This window comes from Hypomesus nipponensis, chromosome 15 (assembly GCF_054491055.1).
Source record: "Hypomesus nipponensis isolate SF chromosome 15, ASM5449105v1, whole genome shotgun sequence".
Lineage (NCBI taxonomy): Eukaryota > Metazoa > Chordata > Actinopteri > Osmeriformes > Osmeridae > Hypomesus > Hypomesus nipponensis.
The window spans coordinates 17,901,599-17,923,808 of record NC_140375.1 but is presented as its reverse complement, the minus strand read 5'-3'; the positions used below and the strand labels follow the sequence as shown (position 1 = coordinate 17,923,808).

At 49.5% G+C, this 22,210-nt stretch overlaps 1 protein-coding gene across 3 annotated transcripts; it reads right to left on the bottom strand.

The window, feature by feature from the left end:
- Positions 1-720: 720 nt before the first annotated feature.
- Positions 721-21,069, bottom strand: pak4 (p21 protein (Cdc42/Rac)-activated kinase 4). Of its 3 annotated transcripts, XR_014729926.1 has the most exons (11): positions 20,905-21,069; positions 15,442-15,667; positions 13,535-13,749; positions 12,977-13,415; positions 12,069-12,482; positions 11,388-11,521; positions 11,046-11,172; positions 8,935-9,060; positions 8,245-8,379; positions 3,902-4,677; positions 721-1,053 (listed from the first exon to the last, which is right to left on the bottom strand). XR_014729926.1 is itself a non-coding variant. In XM_084674024.1 (10 exons), the coding sequence occupies exons 2-10, from the start codon at positions 15,640-15,642 to the stop codon at positions 4,522-4,524; spliced, it is 1,947 nt and encodes a 648-aa protein (XP_084530150.1). In that variant the 5' UTR covers positions 15,643-15,667; positions 20,905-21,069; the 3' UTR covers positions 721-4,521. The 3 variants fall into 3 exon arrangements, 2 of the variants coding, with proteins under 2 accessions (XP_084530150.1, XP_084530151.1); XM_084674024.1 differs by having other exon boundaries at positions 721-4,677; XM_084674025.1 differs by lacking the exon at positions 20,905-21,069 and adding an exon at positions 16,641-16,901 and having other exon boundaries at positions 721-4,677.
- Between the last annotated feature and the right edge of the window lie 1,141 nt (positions 21,070-22,210).

The following is a 22,210-nucleotide window of genomic DNA, read 5'->3' as shown; positions in this document are numbered from 1 at the left end:
GGACGTTATCGTTTGTCTAATAATGCTTTCGTGGTAGGTAGGCAAGCCTACATAAATTAAGTAAAATTATACGAACGTTTTTGGCTGCAGCCAATGAGTCAAGCAGCTGAGTCAATTGCGTTGTAACCTCAGGCTACACAAGCAATCCTGTAGTAGCCTATATGACTAGACTGTCGGACCGTTTACCTGATATTTTTAACAACACTTTCATTGTAACTGAAAATAGTTACACTGTAGCCATTATCCATTACCTCTCTTCCAGTTGGTCAAATGGGCCGCCCGCAACTTCTAAACAAGCAGCCCCCTGGAAGTGGCATAGGGGGGAAACGACAACTCACAGCCCATTTGACCAACTGATGAGTCCTATCATTGACTATACCCCTACTGGAGTCTGTTGGAGGATTACGAAGCGCCAGGCAGTGTGCTAATTAGAACTTGGACCCCCCCAAAAGAGGTAAAACAACAGGTCGGGGGGTCAATACATTTATATATCGTCAGATATCATATATATTTATGCCCTGGAAAAGAAGTTGCCCCCCTCCCCGTTTGTCATTGTAAAATTCGCACTCTAGCGCCAGGGTTCTGGGAAGAGGCACGTGGAACCGCCCTGTTCTGTCCAATATGTGCCGTCCAGTTTCCGACCAAACACTTTGGCTGTGGGTCAGTCACATGTTGCTGAACGGTTACAATATCCTACCTAATGACTCACGCAATACAAAGTTAGATTTTAGAAGAAAAAAAACTGTATTTGCAAAACATGGAAAATCTGCAGAATAAAGTCTTATTTTATCTTTACAATAACAGTTGGGGAAAAAAAGTTACTGAAAATGCAGGGCTGTTGGGACTCGATGACTCACAAACGTGACAAAACTGACGCACGTTGAAACTGAATCAAAAAAAAGGCATGAATGAAAAGGAAAACAACAGTCAAGATGGAGGACATCAAACAAACATGAAACCAAGTCTTCATCATCATCATCCTCAGTGTCGTGATGAGAAGCAGGAGTTGGCCATCTCTCCTATGTGGTCTGTGTCGGTACACTGGGGACCATTCTACGGTGTAGGGCGGGATTAAATAAACAACAACCGTGGATTAATAACTACTCCACAGATTTCACCTTTGATCACAATCCCATGGCAGCATTCTACTCCTGGACAGAATGACTTCACGGAATTCCGTACCCCCAAATTCTAGAACGACTGGGGAAAATTCCGCGTGTCAGCGTTCTGACTTTAATAACGACGATCTGAATGAGGGCTTGAAATAGCCTTAGAACCTAAACCAGTGTGACCTTTGAACTGATATGAACCGTGAAGACGACAAGCCTTCCTGACTCTGGCCAATAATCCCCTTGTAAACCCTACAGATACGTTAAATATTAAATTGGTTGTAAGTGAAACCACCAGCGTATTTTCCTCTGTGGCATATTGGACAAGCACGTCTGTAGACCATATTGATCAATATCCACGTCTGTAGATCAACGATCAATATCTACACAGCTCATTAACTGTCACTGAGGGGAATCACACTGATCAGCACAACAGTCAGAACGTTAAGGCATTTCAATTCACACGTGTAACGAGCAAGGGATCTAACCGTGTTCAATCTGCACAAGACCCTGACATAACAATACACTTCAAAAACAACAGGAATGTCGCGTTCACATCTGTGAGGGTGTTGCTGGAACCGATCCGTTTCAAATAACTAATTATCATAAATATACAGTTGCATGGCTGCAAAATCACACGAACAGGCTTCACAGGTTCCACACAGACGCAAGCTGAATCAGTTGTTGACTACAGCTACTATTGGTCGTTGGCAATAATCGATAGCTATGATGACTAAATCAGACCGCTGAGAAGGGAAGAGGTGGATTCTAGAATGTTCAGAGGACAAGGAGGAATGACCGACTGGGAAGTAAGGAATCTAGAATGTGATTCATCCATAGGAATGTTAAGTCTATTCGGTTTGAGATATTCTAGAATGTTTTGGCATTCATGTTTATACAGCATTTGATTATAAAAATAATCGTTAAATCATACAGTTTGCGCTGAACTTTCATCTGGAGGTATTAGTTAAGTGATGTTAAATATACACGATGGAGAAAGGTGTGTAATGACAGAGGGGTGTCAGTGATAAACAGCATGAAAGGGAACATTTACAGACCGTGTTGATAGTGTTCAAACAGTGAATTACTTAACCCACCCCTCGTTTGATTGTCTTTCTGAGTCAACTTTCCCTCCCCCCTTTTCTATTATCATTCTGGATGAGCATGAATAGAGTAGGACAAACACACACACAATCTGCTAGTAGCAAATCATCCAGTTTCTTTACAAAACCACAACAGCGACACTAACAGGCCAGTTTCTCGAACCAGATTGAAACCTAATCCTGGAATAACCCTCCACATGAACTCATCCCATGCTCCGTTTAAAGCTCTGGTGAACTGGCCCTTCACTAACCCTGGTACTGGTCCAGTCTCCCGCTGTCGGACACGGTGGGAACTGCATCCACACCCACCGACACATCCACACTAGTGTTCATCCTGAAGAACTGAGGATCAGTATGAAGTCCTACTTCCCTGCTACATGACGGGTGGGTGACACCAACCAATCAAGACTCAGTCTACAACCTATCAACCAATCAAGAGTAAGTATTCAACACATCAACTGATCAAAGAACTAGTAGCACTGGCAGTTACAAAACCCTTGTCAAAACAGGACTTCACACTCAAAACTCCAAACCAGTCAGAGATCACACCTTCCTCATACTTCGGTAGAGTTCTACAAAAATAAGCTTGTGGGGTGATCCCAGGACAAGCAACCAAGGGCGATATCTGGTGCCAGTTTCCCCCAACAGTGAGTGTCTCTAACAGCAGTCTCTGTGTGCTCATCCCATCAGCCCTCCTGCTGTGCAGGTCACGATAAGACCTCTCTGTCTGCAGCAGGGGATCGTCTGCTGCTCACACCTAGGGTTCTCCTATAAGGGTTCCCCCTCTGCTCTGGGGAGTGTATGGTTCTCCTGATGTTCTGGAGTCACCAGCGAAGAACCCTGGAAAGCAGAGGAGAGGGAAGTGTGTGTGTCTGTGTTTGTGTGTAGGCTTCATCGCGGTAGGATGACAGTGTGTGTGTGTGTAGGCTTCATTGCGGTAGGATGACAGTGTGTGTGTGTGGAATGTGATGACTGCGCTTTTGTGTTCAGCACTAGGAAGTAGATGAGTACGTTTGGCAAATTGTGAGTGTGAGTGTGTGTGTTTCTGGGCCCGTGGGTGTGGTGGTTGCTACACTGTGCGCACCCATGCAGCAGTCGCACATGCGACTTGCCACCCAGGGTGTCAGAGAGGTTTTACTTCTTGTCACACTAAGTAAGCCCTTTAAACAGCCAGCCTGTGACTAAGCTACATTCACCGTCTTCCACCACACACACGCGCACATAACCACACACACGCACACGCATACAGCTGTTCTGAAGAAACTGAGAATTTAATGGAAGTAGAAAGCTACTTTAGATTTTGAGAGGTCATAATGTGTGTGTGTTTGTGTGTGCTATGGACCGATTAACAGTTCAAGTCTGCAGCAAAGGATTGAGGAAGTTGAGGGGGGCGAAACCTGCATCGCTTATCACAAGAGAAAAAATAAACCCTTCTACAACACAGCTAAAACTCTGCCTTTACGGTCACTTCACATGATGCGTTAAAACCACACAGGGGAAAGAAGTTTCTTCAAATTAACTACTCTATTTCCTGTGTGGGAACCAATCGGAGTGCAGCTTCTATCTCATTACAGTGTTACAAAATCATCGTTACTGTAATCAGAAAAACAAAATCATAAAAATGGCAAAATAGAGAAGGTACAACATTTCAAACTGATATATATATATATCTATGTTCATCATACTTACACAGGAAAAGGAAAAGAAAAATCATCTATAAAAAACACAACTCCAGTGTTAACCTTTGCTTAGTGTTTCTGTGTAACCGTTGGTAACCTAGTGTTTGTTTCCATATAAAAAGATCCATATGATTCATATCTTAGAGAAAAAAGCAGAGTCCTCCTTCAGTAGTAGCATGTTCCATCTTGTTTGTAGTTTTATTAGTTGAGTCTGGGACTTGTAGTCCTGAAGTGAGGAAGCTGGGGTTTTCAGACTGTCCAATAGGGATGCTTACAGTGTGGCCCCACCCATCAGACAGCCAATGAGCTGGCGAGCTCCGAGCCCTTTCCCAGCATCAGTCCGAGGCACCTAAAACCCCTCGCCTCCACAAACGTTGTGTCCGGAAGTGAACCCCACACAAAGAGGGGCAAAATATCGAGTTCCTTTTCTTTTTCCAGAGAGTTCTCTCGTGTGAAAAAAAACAACAAAAAAAACAGGATTGACCAGATTAAAAGCTGAGAGCGAGCAAGCTGTCCTCCCCTCCCCCCTCATACGCTACACTGAGCTAGTCCTAAGTGGAGAGGGTCGTGGAGCACAGCGACCCCGCTACGCTGCCCCCCGGAGGCCGGAGGCCGGGGCTGCGGAGGTCCTCATCTCATCCTGTTCTGCCTCATGAGGGGCACGATGCAGGAGGGAGGCCCAGACTTGCTGAGGAAGGGGTGCTTCAGCAGCTCACTGGCTGTGGCCCGCTGGGCGGGGTCTCGAACCAGCATCCTGTCCAAGAAGCCCTTGAGGAGAGGAGACACCTGAGGGGGGGGGGGGGAGATAAGGAAGGAGCTTCTAGGTAGAGTGTTCCTACCTTGTGGAGGTTCTAGGTAGAGTGTTCCTACCTTGTGGAGGTTCTAGGTAGAGTGTTCCTACCTTGTGGAGCTTCTAGGTAGAGTGTTCCTACCTTGTGGAGCTTCTAGGTATACAGTGTTCCTACCTTGTGGAGGTTCTAGGTAGAGTGTTCCTACCTTGTGGAGCTTCTAGGTAGAGTGTTCCTACCTTGTGGAGCTTCTAGGTAGAGTGTTCCTACCTTGTGGAGGTTCTAGGTAGAGTGTTCCTACCTTGTGGAGCTTCAAGGTATACAGTGTTCCTACCTTGTGGAGCTTCTAGGTAGAGTGTTCCTACCTTGTGGAGCTTCAAGGTATACAGTGTTCCTACCTTGTGGAGCTTCTAGGTAGAGTGTTCCTACCTTGTGGAGCTTCTAGGTATACAGTGTTCCTACCTTGTGGAGCTTCTAGGTATACAGTGTTCCTACCTTGTGGAGCTTCTAGGTATACAGTGTTCCTACCTTGTGGAGCTTCTAGGTATACAGTGTTCCTACCTTGTGGAGCTTCTAGGTATACAGTGTTCCTACCATGTGGAGCTTCTAGGTATACAGTGTTCCTACCTTGTGGAGCTTCTAGGTATACAGTGTTCCTACCTTGTGGAGGTTCTAGGTATACAGTGTTCCTACCTTGTGGAGCTTCAAGGTATACAGTGTTCCTACCTTGTGGAGCTTCTAGGTATACAGTGTTCCTACCTTGTGGAGCTTCTAGGTATACAGTGTTCCTACCTTGTGGAGCTTCTAGGTATACAGTGTTCCTACCTTGTGGAGGTTCTAGGTATACAGTGTTCCTACCTTGTGGAGCTTCTAGGTATACAGTGTTCCTACCTTGTGGAGGTTCTAGGTATACAGTGTTCCTACCTTGTGGAGGTTCTAGGTATACAGTGTTCCTACCTTGTGGAGCTTCTAGGTATACAGTGTTCCTACCTTGTGGAGGTTCTAGGTAGAGTGTTCCTACCATGTGGAGCTTCTAGGTATACAGTGTTCCTACCTTGTGGAGGTTCTAGGTATACAGTGTTCCTACCTTGTGGAGGTTCTAGGTATACAGTGTTCCTACCATGTGGAGCTTCTAGGTATACAGTGTTCCTACCTTGTGGAGCTTCTAGGTATAGTGTTCCTACCATGTGGAGCTTCTAGGTATACAGTGTTCCTACCTTGTGGAGCTTCTAGGTATACAGTGTTCCTACCTTGTGGAGCTTCTAGGTATACAGTGTTCCTACCTTGTGGAGGTTCTAGGTATACAGTGTTCCTACCTTGTGGAGCTTCTAGGTATACAGTGTTCCTACCTTGTGGAGGTTCTAGGTATACAGTGTTCCTACCTTGTGGAGGTTCTAGGTATACAGTGTTCCTACCTTGTGGAGCTTCTAGGTATACAGTGTTCCTACCTTGTGGAGGTTCTAGGTAGAGTGTTCCTACCATGTGGAGCTTCTAGGTATACAGTGTTCCTACCTTGTGGAGGTTCTAGGTATACAGTGTTCCTACCTTGTGGAGGTTCTAGGTATACAGTGTTCCTACCTTGTGGAGCTTCTAGGTATACAGTGTTCCTACCTTGTGGAGCTTCTAGGTATACAGTGTTCCTACCTTGTGGAGGTTCTAGGTATACAGTGTTCCTACCTTGTGGAGCTTCTAGGTATACAGTGTTCCTACCTTGTGGAGGTTCTAGGTATACAGTGTTCCTACCTTGTGGAGGTTCTAGGTATACAGTGTTCCTACCTTGTGGAGCTTCTAGGTATACAGTGTTCCTACCTTGTGGAGGTTCTAGGTAGAGTGTTCCTACCATGTGGAGCTTCTAGGTATACAGTGTTCCTACCTTGTGGAGGTTCTAGGTATACAGTGTTCCTACCTTGTGGAGGTTCTAGGTATACAGTGTTCCTACATTGTGGAGCTTCTAGGTATACAGTGTTCCTACCTTGTGGAGGTTCTAGGTAGAGTGTTCCTACCATGTGGAGATTCTAGGTATACAGTGTTCCTACCTTGTGGAGGTTCTAGGTATACAGTGTTCCTACCTTGTGGAGCTTCTAGGTATACAGTGTTCCTACCTTGTGGAGCTTCTAGGTATACAGTGTTCCTACCTTGTGGAGCTTCTAGGTAGAGTGTTCCTACCATGTGGAGCTTCTAGGTATACAGTGTTCCTACCTTGTGGAGCTTCTAGGTATACAGTGTTCCTACCTTGTGGAGCTTCTAGGTATACAGTGTTCCTACCTTGTGGAGCTTCTAGGTATACAGTGTTCCTACCTTGTGGAGCTTCTAGGTATACAGTGTTCCTACCTTGTGGAGCTTCTAGGTATACAGTGTTCCTACCTTGTGGAGGTTCTAGGTATACAGTGTTCCTACCTTGTGGAGGTTCTAGGTATACAGTGTTCCTACCTTGTGGAGGTTCTAGGTATACAGTGTTCCTACCTTGTGGAGGTTCTAGGTAGAGTGTTCCTACCATGTGGAGATTCTAGGTAGAGTGTTCCTACCATGTCGAGGTTCAAGGTATACAGTGTTCCTACCTTGTGGAGGTTCAAGGTATACAGTGTTCCTACCTTGTGGAGGTTCTAGGTATACAGTGTTCCTACCTTGTGGAGGTTCTAGGTAGAGTGTTCCTACCATGTGGAGCTTCTAGGTATACAGTGTTCCTACCTTGTGGAGGTTCTAGGTAGAGTGTTCCTACCATGTGGAGATTCTAGGTATACAGTGTTCCTACCTTGTGGAGCTTCTAGGTATACAGTGTTCCTACCTTGTGGAGCTTCTAGGTATACAGTGTTCCTACCTTGTGGAGGTTCTAGGTATACAGTGTTCCTACCTTGTGGAGGTTCTAGGTATACAGTGTTCCTACCTTGTGGAGGTTCTAGGTATACAGTGTTCCTACCTTGTGGAGGTTCTAGGTATACAGTGTTCCTACCTTGTGGAGGTTCTAGGTAGAGTGTTCCTACCTTGTGGAGGTTCTAGGTAGAGTGTTCCTACCATGTGGAGCTTCTAGGTATACAGTGTTCCTACCTTGTGGAGGTTCTAGGTAGAGTGTTCCTACCTTGTGGAGCTTCTAGGTATACAGTGTTCCTACCTTGTGGAGGTTCTAGGTAGAGTGTTCCTACCATGTGGAGATTCTAGGTATACAGTGTTCCTACCTTGTGGAGCTTCTAGGTATACAGTGTTCCTACCTTGTGGAGCTTCTAGGTATACAGTGTTCCTACCTTGTGGAGCTTGTAGGTATACAGTGTTCCTACCTTGTGGAGGTTCTAGGTAGAGTGTTCCTACCATGTGGAGATTCTAGGTATAGAGTTTTCCTACCATGTGGAGGTTCTTGTGGAGGTTCTAGGTATAGTGTTCCTACCTTGTGGAGGTTCTAGGTATTGTGTTCCTACCATATGGAGGTTCAAGGTATTGTGTTCCTACCATATGGAGGTTCAAGGTATTGTGTTCCTACCTTGTGGAGGTTCTAGGTATTGTGTTCCTACCATATGGAGGTTCAAGGTATCGTGTTCCTACCTTATGGAGGTTCTAGGTATAGTGTTCCTACCTTGTGGAGGTTCTTCAGTTTAGGCGGCAGGTTGTCGCGGATCATCTTCATGGCTTTCAGGGGGGGCTCGTTAAAGTACGGGGGCTCCCCATCCACCATCTCTATCACCATCACCCCCAGGGACCAGATATCCACCTGCAGGAGGAGAGGAGAGGTCACATGACTAGCCGCAGCCTGGTTAAGATGGGAGAGGTCACATGACTAGCCGCAGCCTGGTTAAGCTGGGAGAGGTCACATGACTAGCCACAGCCTGGTTAAGCTGGGAGAGGTCACATGACCAGCCGCAGCCTGGTTAAGCTGGGAGAGGTCACATGACTAGCAGCAGCCTGGTTAAGCTGGGAGAGGTCACATGACTAGCAGCAGCCTGGTTAAACTGGGAGAGGTCACATGACTAGCAGCAGCCTGGTTAAACTGGGAGAGGTCACATGACTAGCAGCAGCCTGGTTAAACTGGGAGAGGTCACATGACTAGCAGCAGCCTGGTTAAGCTGGGAGAGGTCACATGACTAGCAGCAGCCTGGTTAAACTGGGAGAGGTCACATGACTAGCAGCAGCCTGGTTAAGCTGGCCTGACTGGATAAACTGGATAGAGCCAGACTAACCAGGAACTAGTCACACACCTTCTTCACTCTGTATGTGTGTGTGTGTGTATGTAAGAGTGTGTGTGTGTGAGAGTGTGTGTGTGTCCTACCTCAGGTCCATAGGGCAGGCGGGAGATGAGTTCGGGGGCCATCCAGTAGGGTGTTCCCACCAGAGACTTCCTCCTCTGGACCTCCTTCGACACCTGGGCACAGAAGCCAAAGTCTGACAGCTTCACCTGGGTTGAGGGAGAGGGAGAGGAGGGGTGGAGAGAGAGGGAAAGGAGGGGGGGAGAGGGGGGAGAGGGGGGGAGAGGGGGGGAGAGGGGGGGTTACGGGCCTTCATCCACACACAAGAATCAGAACATGACAACGTCATAATACGGTTAGCTGTTTAAATACATCCTAATGGGTCAACTATATTAGCCTGGTCCTACCCAGACTCCTGTACAGAGGGTCTGGTTAGGGTTAGGGTCATGCTCCATTGACAAGCGTGAACTTCCTTGAAGGCAGGTTCTCTGTTGAGGTTTAAAACTATTGGATCTGCCCAGAGTAGGGTTGGTAATGAATAATCGATGATCGATTAATTGTCATTACGAATTCATTCGAATAAAAATCCAAGCCTAATGAATAATTGTTGTATTCCCACGCATTATGAGAACAACATTTTAGCTACCCTGAATGACCAGCCACCTCCCCTGGATTCAAATCCCACAGACTGGTGGAAAAACAACGCAGAGAGAAAAACAACCTCCGTTCCGTCTGACCAAGTTTTTTCAGCTGTCGGACTGACAGTGAATTGACCGCGCACACGTCTTACCCCAGAACATGTGAATATGTAGATTTTCATGAACAAAAACACATAGATGGGCCTGTGATAGGGGATGTATGCCCAGGCTGCCTAATAGCCTGATGTTTGTTATCTCAGAGCCTACAGTAGGCTAGCCTGTAAGTTAGCTATAGCCTACTTTTCGCTAATAAGTTGCCACCACTGTTAGTTCAAAACAATGGTCTAATATGGCATTAAGCCATGTTTTGAGTCTGATGACCAGTCAACTTCGCTCATAGTTTTACGTTAAGTAGAGTAGGTCAAGTTAAAACTCAATTGTCAAATAATTAGGTTTCCGCCAGGGTCGACAAGCCTGACGTTTAAACGGATGGAAGTCATTAGACTATTTATTTGTTATTCTTATTTATTCATTTTTCAAAGGTCTATGCTGTAGCCAGGCAGTGATGCGTTGTAATCACTACCTGTTAAAATCCGTCTGATGGCATAATGCGCTGTGAAAAATAAAGTTGACTATAAAACGGCGTATTTCCTTAATAAAGCTATTTTTGAGAAATATCAGTCCTGTTGTGTGCGTGTTTGACCTTAATGCGTAGGGGGTGATGGGTGGGGGAAAACCGACTAATACACCGAAATCCCAGACCTAGTTCAGAAGAAAAATGAGGCTATAGCTATGCAGGGGTTAAAGTTAGAAAATAAAAAAACTAAATCCTGAGCCATTTCAACCATTTAGCTGTGTAATAGTGATGCTGTAATGATGATGTCACAACTGTTGGGCTGTATGATAGCGATGACACAGCAACGATGTTTCAGCTGCAGTTCCCTGAGATCAAGAACCCTAAATGTCTAGGCCGTCAACAACACAACAAGGCGTTTTCAGATCAGCCACTCAACCCTTCAGAATACCCAGAACCAATGAAGAACTGAAAACACATGCAATCGGATGTGTGTGAGTTTGACGCCCAGTGAGGGGAACATAAACCCAGTCTTCTGAGAAGTGGACTGGGTGTGCAGATGGCTATCCTGCACCATGCTGTGACACCAGGCTCTCTACCACTATGAGGAAGTGAAACCACATGCACACACACACTCAGGTTTGCCCTCGGCTCAGCCCAGCATCTTACAAGAAGAAAACTCAGTTTAGTAAGCCTCACCTAGCCCAGCCCAGCCCAGCCTAGCCCAGCCTAGCCCAGCCTAGCCCGGCCTAGCCCGGCCTAGCCCAGCCCAGCCCAGCCCAGCCCAGCCCAGCCTAGCCCTAACCCTAGCCCAGCCCAGCCCAGCCCAGCCCAGCCTAACCCTAGCCCAGCCCAGCCTAGCCCAGCTCAGCCCAGCCCAGCCCAGCCCAGCCCAGCCTAGCCTAGCCTAGCCCAGCCCAGCCTAGCCTAGCCCAGCCCAGCCTAGCCCAGCCTAGCCTAGCCTAGCCTAGCAGTAACCTACTCTGCCGTCGTGTGTGAGCAGGATGGAGTCACTCTTGATGTCGCGGTGGATGACCCCCTGGGTGTGCAGCACTGACAGAGCCTTCAGCACTGACACACACACTGTGGCGATCTGCTCCTCGTTCATCCTGGAGGACAGGAGACACACACACACACACAGGTCATTAGCACAGCTGATCAAGACAAACAACAACAGAACGCTACAAAACCATGTGTAAAGAGGCCCACAGCACCATCTAGTGGTACTGAGACAAACATCAACAAAGTGTGTCCAACTCCTCAATTTCAAACTTCAAATCATGCAAACACACACACACACACACACACACACACGCTATCTTACCTGGTGTGTGTGACGATGTCAGTCAGAGCCCCCCCCTCCAGGAACTCCATGACGACCCAGAGCTCATCCCCCACCAGGTAGCTGTTGTACATCTCCACCACGTTGTCATGGTGATAGTCCCGCATGATCACCACCTGCGGGACGGGACCAGTGTTACCACGGAGACAGAGACAACCATCGTTGATCACTGTTACAGGCAGGTAGGCCAAGACAATCAGCCCGTTGTCCTGTTAGCGCTCTCTAACAGGACAACGGTTGAATGTGTTTGGTTTGTATCGCACCCGGTTGTTTTAATGTTCCCATAAGCTGTCAAGGGAACTTCCTTAACGACAAACATACAATGACATAATGTACTTGAAGAGGGAAACGTTCTGCTGAACACAAGCCCTACACCGTCCGTGTAAAGGCCCTTGCACACTGAGTCCGACATTTTTGTATGCGTTTTTTCGTAATCGTCAGCCTCAAAATAAAATAAAAATACTCTCAAAATGCTGGCTATGGATACGAAAAACGCAGAAAATCGAACCCGATCCAAACTTTGTTTTGACGAACAAAGTTTCGGAAGCAGTGTTTAAGCGCGATTGACATAACGTGAGGTCGTATTTACTTTTTTACGTGCAAACATTTCGGACACAAATTTTGGACTGTGTGCAAAGGCCTTAAACCGTGGCTGTCACGCACCTCGTTGAAGAGCAGCTCTCTGCGCTGCTGCTTGCGCAGGTCCATCTTCTTAACGGCCACCAGCTTGCCGGTGCTCTTGACGGTGGCGATGCAGACGATCCCGGTGGAACCCTCTCCGATCTTGATGTAGTGGTCCAGGTAGGAGCGAGGGTCACCGGCGTCCACCACCATCTGCAGCGCAGCACGGAACTGCTCGTGGGACACCCTCTGGGGCTCCCTCTGGGGAGACAGGGCCTGCTGGGGTGGGTGCCCGGGGGCCGGGGCGGGGCCGGGGGGTCTGGGGGCGTGGGGGGGCTCGGGGCCCAGGGTGGGGTGAGAGGAGTGATGGGGGTGGTTAGGGGGCGGGGCTTTGCTGCGGGGGGGGCCAGGGCCGTTGTGGGGTGGAGCTTCATTAGGTCGGGGGGGTTTTAGCTCCTGTGGAAGGGGGAGGGGTGGGGGGGTATAAGGGGGGAGAGGAGAGGAGATGAGAGAGAGAGAACATGCATCAGACACACAGCTGAGCCTCTTGTTAACTAAGACAACCTGTCTTGTCTGTCTGTCTGTCTGTCTGTCTGTCTGCCTCTCTGTCTGCCTCTCTGTCTGCCTCTCTGTCTGCCTCTCTGTCTGCCTCTCTGTCTGCCTCTCTGTCTGCCTCTCTGTCTGCCTCTCTGTCTGCCTCTCTGTCTGCCTCTCTGTCTGCCTCTCTGTCTGCCTCTCTGTCTGCCTCTCTGTCTGCCTCTCTGTCTGCCTCTCTGTCTGCCTCTCTGTCTGCCTCTCTGTCTGCCTCTCTGTCTGCCTCTCTGTCTGCTTCTCTGTCTGCCTCTCTGTCTGCCTCTCTGTCTGCCTCTCTGTCTGCCTCTCTGTCTGTCTCTCTGTCTGCCTCTCTGTCTGCCTCTCTGTCTGCCTCTCTGTCCGTCTGTCCTGTGTACCTGGCTGGTGGGGCTCCGCCCCCCCTCACTGTCGGTGCGAGGGTAGGTGTTGAAGGGCCGTCCTGTCTGCTGGGCCGCCTTCACCACACCCTCCGTCACCGGGAGGTTGGGAGTGCGGATGTTGGGACCCGACAGGGGCCTCTTATCCCGGGGGGACTGGGGGCTCCCATCCCGGCCCGCGTAGCTGGACTTGGGTCTGCGGTCGCTGGGCCCCTCCCTGCGCACCACCTCCTCCTGAGGCTCCCTGGAGCCGCGGGGCTCTCGGTCTCGATGTGGTGGCGGCGGGGGGGCCCCAGGGCGGTCCCCCCGGGGCCTGCCGGGCTCCTGGCCGCGGGGCTGCTGCTGTTGACGGCCCTCCGTCTCCCTGGGGGGGCGGGGGGCACGCTGGGAGGGCCGCTGGGGGTCTCCAGCCCCCTGGTGGTCGGGCCTGGGACGATCCCTGGGGGAGGAGGGCACACATGTGAAGGACACACACACACAGACACACTTGACAAACAAGCAAACACCAGACTACCTCAGCCCAACAATCCCTTCCCCGGGTACCCGGTCTGGTCTTACCTGTCTCCGTGGCGATCGGGATGTGGGATTTGCGGGCGGAGGGGGGGGTCTCCGTTCTCGTGGCCCCCCCCGGAGGAGGCGGAGCCTCTGCGAGGCTGTGTGGGGGGGCTTCCTCGGCGGAGGGAGTTGGAGCGCGTCACGGACATGGTGTCAAACTCATCCAGCAGCCAGGTGAGGGAGCCATCCACCCCCATCTTGCTGCCCCGCACGATGGTCTGGAGACACACACACACACAGGTTAGAGCCTCATTCTGGAGACACACACACACGACACTCACACCATGGTCTGGACAAACACTCTCATCACACACAGTTTAAAACCACAGTCTAGAGAAACACACACACACACAGTTTAAAACCACAGTCTAGAGAAACACACACACACAGTTTAAAACCACAGTCTAGAGAAACACACACAGACACACACAGATCATTGGCACCAACAGCTACCAACACCCAAGACATGAGGTGAGTGAGGCATGACATTATTACCAGTCTCTCAGACCACACAAACAACCTTCTGAACGCCCCAAACACACATCAGCAGGGACTCAGGTAAACATCCCTAAAACATGATTCACATCACCTCAACTAACTACTCTGCTGCTTGGCCTAAGACAGGGGTCTGTGTGAGAAAAATGCCCAGAATAAAAAAAGCGAGCATTAAGAGCTTCCATGTGATTATTGTTAACTGTGAATGTGTCCTTTATCTGCACAGTGTATTTGAAATCCTGTTGTAGCACTGACAAGAAAGGGCAGTCATGTCATGGTGATTTAGCTGCACTGTCCTGTGCAGGGTGTCTGTTCACCACGCCTGGTAGCTGACATGTGGTTTCCTTGGGCCGTCATGAATAAACACTAGCAGTGGAACAATATATCATGTAACAATATATAATGGAACAATATATCGCAATACAAAATTGTTGCAATATGTATCGTAGAGTAATGGAAAACATTTTAAAACACAACGTCTGTTTGATCCTATTGGTTGAGCTACCAGCACGCGACATACTCTGCACCTGCATCATGCATGCATTCATAGAAATTCTTTGAACTGAGTTACCTAAATTGTATGTACAAAAAAGAAAATGATTGAAAATGTTTAATGTTTTGGAAATAAATCTAACAAAATTTCAGTTTAATTTAAAATGTTCAAAATATCGTGATACGTATTGTATCGAACACCCAGTATCGTGATACGTATTGTATCGAACACCCAGTATCGTGATACGTATTGTATCGTAAAGCCAGTATTGTGATATGTATCAAATCGTGAGCTGAGTGTATCGTTACACCCCTAGTAAACACAGATCGTTTCTTGACTCTGACCACAGAGTCTTCAGGACTTCTGATCCTTGATCTGAGGCTGTATCTTCTTCACAAACTATTTGTACCTCACTTTGGATAAAGGTGTCCGCTAAATGAGTAACATGTGAATGTTGGAAGCAGGGGTAGTGGAGTCAGGGTCAAACCACAACTTCCTGGATGGTCACTGGCCACTCCCACGAGGTACACAAAACACAGAGGACGACAAAACCTCACCAAGTATTCTCATAAAGTTTCTCAATTTCTAGTTTTGTGTTTATTCTTTAGAGGAACCAACAGACAATCATGTTGATTGTTTGGATTCTGTACATCCAGATCCTAATCTGCTGCACTGTTGGTATGGCGACGCTTGTCAGCTTCCCCATTCGTCAATAAACACAGAGCTTCCTTCCCCGCCCACCTGTGAGCCTGCCCAGCACCACACAGCTCAGTTCTACAGGAAGCTCAGTTCTACAGGAAGCTCAGTTCTACAGGAAGCTCAGTTCTACAAGAAGCTTAGTTCTACAGGAATCCGGGACGTGATCTTGTTGCATAATCAAAACTACCTCCTGACCCTGACCCTGTGACATTTAACCCCTGACCTTGCGGGGCTCCACAGTGGTGATGATGTTCACGTCGATGAAGGGCTTTGGTCGCTTCGCCGTGTCCTCGATCAGTGACTGCCATTGCCGCGGCAACCCCACGAACTTCTGCTCCTGTTCGTCGAAGTCGGTGTGAACGCGATGCTCGAAGTTGGAGGGAGCCGAGATCTGGATACGAGACTTCTTCTTCTTGGTAAACATGGTGGGAGCCAAGAAACATCAGGACCTGTGGAGACAGAGAGAGACACGTGATGAGGGGGGCTTGGGGATGAGGGGGGCTGGGGGAATGAGGGGGGATGAGGGGGCCTGAGGGGGATGAAGGGGACTTGGGTGATGAGGGGGGCTGGGGGATGAGGGGGGGCTGGGGGATGAGGGGGGCTGGGGGATGAGGGGGGCTGGGGGATGAGGGGGGCTGGGGGATGAGGGGGGCTGGGGTGATGAGGGGGGCTGGGGGCTCCAGGTTAAGTCACAGGTTGGGGAAACCACCGAACTTAGACACACAGAAGAAGAGACACACGTTAGGAGGACCGCTAAAACCTGATCTAGAGGTGAACCGCTAAAACCTGATCGACACACAGCTGGCATATACAGGAGAAGGGTAGATTTCTTGCGGGTGATTTTCTTACTTGACGAAGCAAGCATTAGGACTGTGTGTGGTCTTTCTGAGTGGAGAGAAAAGAGAAGAGGAGAAGGGAAAACAGGGTTGTGGCACGGTGGACTGTTGCTGTTGGAAACGTTGCCCAGCTGCCTGCAAAGCTTCCGATAAGAGCAGGTTTATGTAGCTACACGTCAGAGCGGAGCCACGAATAGATACCAGATGTCATAACTTCAATATCGCAGCCTTCGGAATGGGCTAACCTACTAGGGGGGTTTAGATTAGCTCGTTAGCTACATGAAGAAAAAAAAACATTTATATGGAAAGAAACGGTAAAGTTACTGTAACGAATGTTGCTGGTGTAGTCTTGGCTATTATGACTGTTTCGGCAGCAAACAAGGAAGCTCTCCAGTTTGAATGACAGCTAAACCTGCAGTGGAGTCATAGCACATAGGAATGCTGAGAAACGCAAAAAAAAAAAAAAAGAAGATTATTCTCAACTTTTCTCTCGGTCGAACAAAGGTGAAACGCCAATGTCTTGCACGTTACTATACAACGATTTCCAATAGCGCCAGAACAACTTTTTTTCGACTTAGAAACTCACCTCAACGTCTACCGATGAAACAATAATCCATCTGAGATCATTTGAGACCCACGAGCGACACAACAACCGAGGAAAAGATCCCGTCAGGTTCGCTCGCGCAGGGAGAGGAGCGCGAGACTCCCTAAAGTGACATGACACAAAGTTTTTCTTCAACAGTGAAACGGTGTCTGATGCAGGATGCGCCGGACATGAAACTAAAAATTACACATGGCGGACATAAATAATCCGAAACTAAACAATAAAAAGATAACGATGTGTGGCATTCCTTTGGTTTCAATGCGGCCCAAGTATCATTACGTCACCGGGAAATTAACGTAAAATAGGAGTCAAGCGGACCGCCCCTGCATGCGTTCAGCTATACTCCTCCTGGCTTCGTACTAACTACTACTACAGCTGCGTGAACAAAGCCTGGAGTAATCACGAATCATTTGTCAACTATCAGCGTTTGTTTGTGAATGACTCATGTGTATAACATTACCAACACACACGCACCTTGTTTCATACAAGTTACAACAGGAGTGGTAACCCCAGTATCGTTTCTTACGCTTGGTTAGGGAGACTGGAGCGCATGCCTATGAAGTCCTTAGGAAATGTTATGTGCGCCTGTATGACGTGACGTGTCCGAGCAAGAGGACATGCAAACAATAACAAATAATGTGGCATAAAGGGATGGGGGTTAATAAAGACAAGCCTTCCTTGTCTTTATAACCCATATAACACATTCCCAAATCTCCAAGACACTGGCGATCGTTCCCCGGGCCAAACCCTCTCCAACCTCTGTTATATCCCTCTATCTATCCATGTCAACAGTCCAACACAGTAAAGACCCAGGTAAAGGGGAGAGGACCAGAACTTTCCCATGAGTCCGTGAGTGCAAATACAGCATGACCATGAGCAACCAAACTGACACATGCACGGCACCGACCAATCCAGAGGCTGGGTTTGAACAAAGCCTTTGGTGAGCCGGCCAATGGTGGGAGACTTCCAGGCCGGGCTGTGGAATGTTGAAAGGTCAATGATAAAGCTGGAGAGAGAGATAGAGAGGGGGAGAGGGGGGGGGCAGAGAGAGAGAGAGATAGAGAGGAAGAGAGAGAGAGGGAAAGAGAGAGCGAGAGAGAGAGGGAAAGAGAGAGGGATGGAGGGGAAGAGAGAGAGGAGAGTTGAGCACCCTAGACCACTCTCTCTCAGAGTGCTCTGATAACAAACAGGAGAGGGCCTGGCCCCAGGGCTACGGCTCGCTCAGCTCCTCCCCCTGGGTTTCACCGCACGGTGGGAACGGGGAACTCAGACGCTGGCTGACTCACCTCAGGGATTCAGAAAGGGAGAGAGAGGGAGGGAGGAATGGAGGGAGAGGGACAGAGAGAGAGAGAGAGAGAGAGAGAGAGAGAGAGAGAGAGAGAGAGAGAGAGAGAGAGAGAGAGAGAGAGAGAGAGAGGGGGATAGAGAGAGAGAGAGAGAGAGAGAGAGGGGGGGGAGAGAGAGAGAGGGGGGGGGGATAGAGAGAGAGAATGGGGTGTGGACCACCAGCCAGTGCAGTGGTCCAGGCGTGATGTCACACTAGGCTGCTACACAATCCAAGCCCTGAGGCCAACCAAGAACTCAGAACTTCCATGAACCAGGGCGACATTCCCTTCCTACAAGCTCCCTTCCTCCCTTCCTCCACCCTCCACCCCAGCTCCCCTCCCGTCTCACCCAGCCGGCACTGGGGGGAAACAGGGCGTGTGAGCCGCCCTCTGTACCGGGGGTCCTGAACGGCCCCGTGGTTCCCCGGACCCCCTGGTTCCCTGGGCCCCCCGCACACAGCCGGCTCCTGCACATCAAAGGGCCCGGGCGGAACCAGGGAACAGGACACCGGAGGACAACATTGGATGAAGCGTTCCACACCTCCATGTCCTGCTGTGGGGCCCTCCGGTGCTGTTACAAGCTCTGCATCAAAGCCAGGGGCCTCCCCTGGAGGGGGTTAACCTGCGTGTGAATGAATCACACATGTTGCGTGACGAGCTCTGTCTTCACACAGTGACTGTGTTCCCTAAGTGAGGGTGATGCGATGTTGGGATATCAAGGCTTGTCATTAGCTTTACTTTGCAGTCACAGTGTCCAGCTTGAGTCATAAGACTAGCTTCCCCTCATGTTTGTAAACACTGCATTTTGATTTCTGACACGGGAGCAATGAAGTTGTTCAAATGTATTCGAATTTCAGTTGAAAAGGGAGTTATAGAAGGCCGACGGGGCCTCGTATGGCCTGTATCTGATTGTGATAGGAGTATCAAAATGGTAGCCAAAAAAAACGAAGCAGGCCATCGGTTCAGTTCAGCACATTCTGTGACTGACGCATACCCCCATTCACTGGCTTTGAAACAAAAGCTACGCCTTGTTCACTGAGAATATTCGAGGGTTATGCTGCATGATGTTAGCAAAACAACAGCACTTTCACCAGTTGCCCAATCCCTGTTCGACAAGACCACTCCCTCTCCCTGCACAACAACAACATTAGGAGAGGACTCTTCAGTGTTATCCCGTCTAAACTGTTCCCTGTCTTCAAAGCGCCCCAGTTTCCTGCCCAGAGGAACACGTTCCCTCTCAGAACTGTGAAAGCTGAGTGTAAGCACAGGCTCATACTGTAGGTGGGGGTTTTCGGGAATGGAATCCATCCACGCTATAAAGCAGAGGTTAACTGTGGCCAGGACACACAAGCACTCACACACACAGTCTCTCCCTCTTTCTCGCTCTCTCTTAACACCCCTCTCTCTTTCTTTTTCTTAATCTCTCTTTCTTCTCCTCTCCTTCTGTGCACACAAAGACTTGATTTCTCTGGACTGCAGGTCCTGGCTTGATTAAGGCTCTCTGATTGAAACGACTACACAACGCAAACATGGAAAACAATGTGTCTCCCTGTGACAGTGAGTGCAGCGTGTCCTAAGGCTGTCCTGGTCCAGGACTGGCTGAACAGACAGGGCTTTGTTAGCCAGGACACACAGAGGACCAGGGAAGCTCTATGCCAGTCTTATCATGGCCCCCCTGCTACATGAGATATCAGCCCACTGCAATCACACACAGATGTGTGAAACCAAACCACAGTGTCTTGTGGTCTGATGACGCTGTGTGTGTGTGTGTGTGTGTGTGTGTGTGTGTGTGTGTGAGTGTGTGTGTGTGTGAGTGTGTGTGTGAGTGTGTGTGTGTGTGTGTGTGTGTGTGTGTGTGTGTGTGAGTGTGTGAGTGTGTGTGTGTGTGTGTGAGTGTGTGAGTGTGTGAGTGTGTGTGTGTGTGTGTGTGAGTGAGTGTGAGTGTGTGTGTGTGAGTGTGTGTGTGTGTGTGAGTGTGTGTGTGAGTGTGTGTGTGTGTGTGTGTGTGAGTGTGTGAGACAGAGAGAGAGAGACCCCTCAGTGGGTCTGAGGCATGCCAGGAATGTGTGTAGTGCCCAGCACTGATCGCACAACCTTGCAGACTGCACCCTGTCACACCCGCGCCAGACATCTATCAACTGCTGTGTCCAGCGCGGGGAGACGAGACACAGAGAGAGGGGTGAACAGCGGGGGGTTGGGGGGGGGGGACCGACCTATATTAACATTAACCATGGTCACTGACAAGCCTGAACACAAACAAACTAGCACATTTAATTGGCTATAATGTGACACATTCATATTGCACAGTCACAGGTCATAATTATAGCATTAGTTGCTAGAAATCAGTAATATGCAACATTATTATCCGTCTGTCACACTAAAATGTTTACGCACTGGTCAGACAAATATTGTCTCGCTTCAGTGAGGATTGGTCAGTTCTTTAAGCTGACCAGTAGGAGCTTAGGGTCTTATTAGCTACGCTAAATTAGCCAACCTCGCTTAGCTTGCTAGCTAGGAATTACTCTTTCATCTCAAACAATTAGTTATCCTGTCTGACTGGCTGAGTGGCTAAGTTAGCAAGCTAAATCAGCCAGCTAGCTAGCAAGCTAGCTAACAACAAAGCAACAAAAAATGAAAAAGAAAATACAATTTATCAGCTAACTACTGTAACGCTTACTCATAATGCAGCTCGATCGCTCATGTAGCATAGCAATTTGTTGGAAGTTAGCGAATGTTTATGCACTAATCTAACGCATAAAGACAGCATCAGTTTCCAGAACTGGACTGGTGAACCCAGCTAAACTTATTGAGGAGTTCTTGCATGTATGGCTGACTTGGCTAACGTTATAGCTAGCTGGTTTGGGTGTTCTGGCTACAGCCTACTATGGTTGTGTGAAATAAACAATTGGCGTATTCGTTACCTGAAGTTTTCTATGTAATCCGCTTTAGTTCCACCAGCGTGTGGATTCAAACGATCCTCTTCCAATTGTAAAGAAGTGGGCTAACTTTGTTAGCCTGCGCTACCCCCAAACTGAGTAAATGTTCGCCGAAGTATCACTTTACCGTCGCCATGTTGTTCAGACTAGAAATGCTGCATCCGGGGAACTACACTTCATCGCCATAGCAACGAAACCTACTATCAAGATTGATCCGACTGTGATGATTGAAACATAACAGGCCACAGGCACTCAATTTGCAGTGACAACAATTTTTAGTGATAATATATAGCCTATTTTTATTTTCCTGTTTCCTCTAACACATGACCACGTTCACATTCCTGAGGTCTAGGACGCAAAACGAAGGGCCAATAGACACAAGGGGGAAACGTTGAAGGCCACTGAAAGGTTAGGACAAAGGGAGGGAGTGAGTGAGTGAGTGAGTGAGGGAGGGAGGGAGTGAGGGAGGGAGGGAGGGAGGGAGGGAGGGAGGGAGGGAGGGAGGGAGGGAGGGAGGGAGGGAGGGAGGGAGGGAGGGAGGGAGGGAGGGAGGGAGGGAGGGAGGGAGGGAGGGAGGGAGGGAGGGAGGGAGGGAGGGAGGGAGGGATGGAGGGAGGGAGGGAGGGAGGGAGGGAGGGAGGGAGGGAGGGGGAATAGGGACAGAGCTTGAGCAGGGATGAGAACCCCAGAGTGGCCTGGGGGGCTTCAACCTGATCGATGTGTTATTAGGCGCACATGCCAGGCTGGCTGACCAAGGTCCAGTCACTCACTGGAAGCCTCGCTGGACACAGTCAAGGTCTGTCTCAACAGAGCTCGCAAACTCTCCATCCGCTCTCGGTTACAACTTCCTTCTTCCTGCTGGAGTCTGGTGTGACAAGCGCGATGCCCGTGGAGAGTGCCGGGGGAGGGGTGGAGCCGAGGTCCGGGGTGGGCATCTTCCTGCAGGCCATGCGAGAAGGGAAGCTTCAGCTGGCTCGCTTCGTCCTGGCCGCTCTGGGTGAGACCGTGGTCAACGCCGCCGTCGAAGGACCGGGATCTGAGGGCCGCACGCCTCTGATGTTTGCCGCTGGCCTCCCTCGGCCGTCCGAGCGCGGCTGCTTCCTGTGGCTGCTGCTGTCCAGGGGGGCGGAGGTGGATCGGAGGGACGGGGCGGGGCGCACCGCCCTCAGCCTGGCCAGCGAGAGCGGGCACCTGGACGCCGTCCGTCTGCTGGTGGAGCACGGGGCCGACGCGAGCGCTGTCGACCGCCACGGGGCCACGCCCCTCGCCTACGCCGCCCGGCGCCGCCACT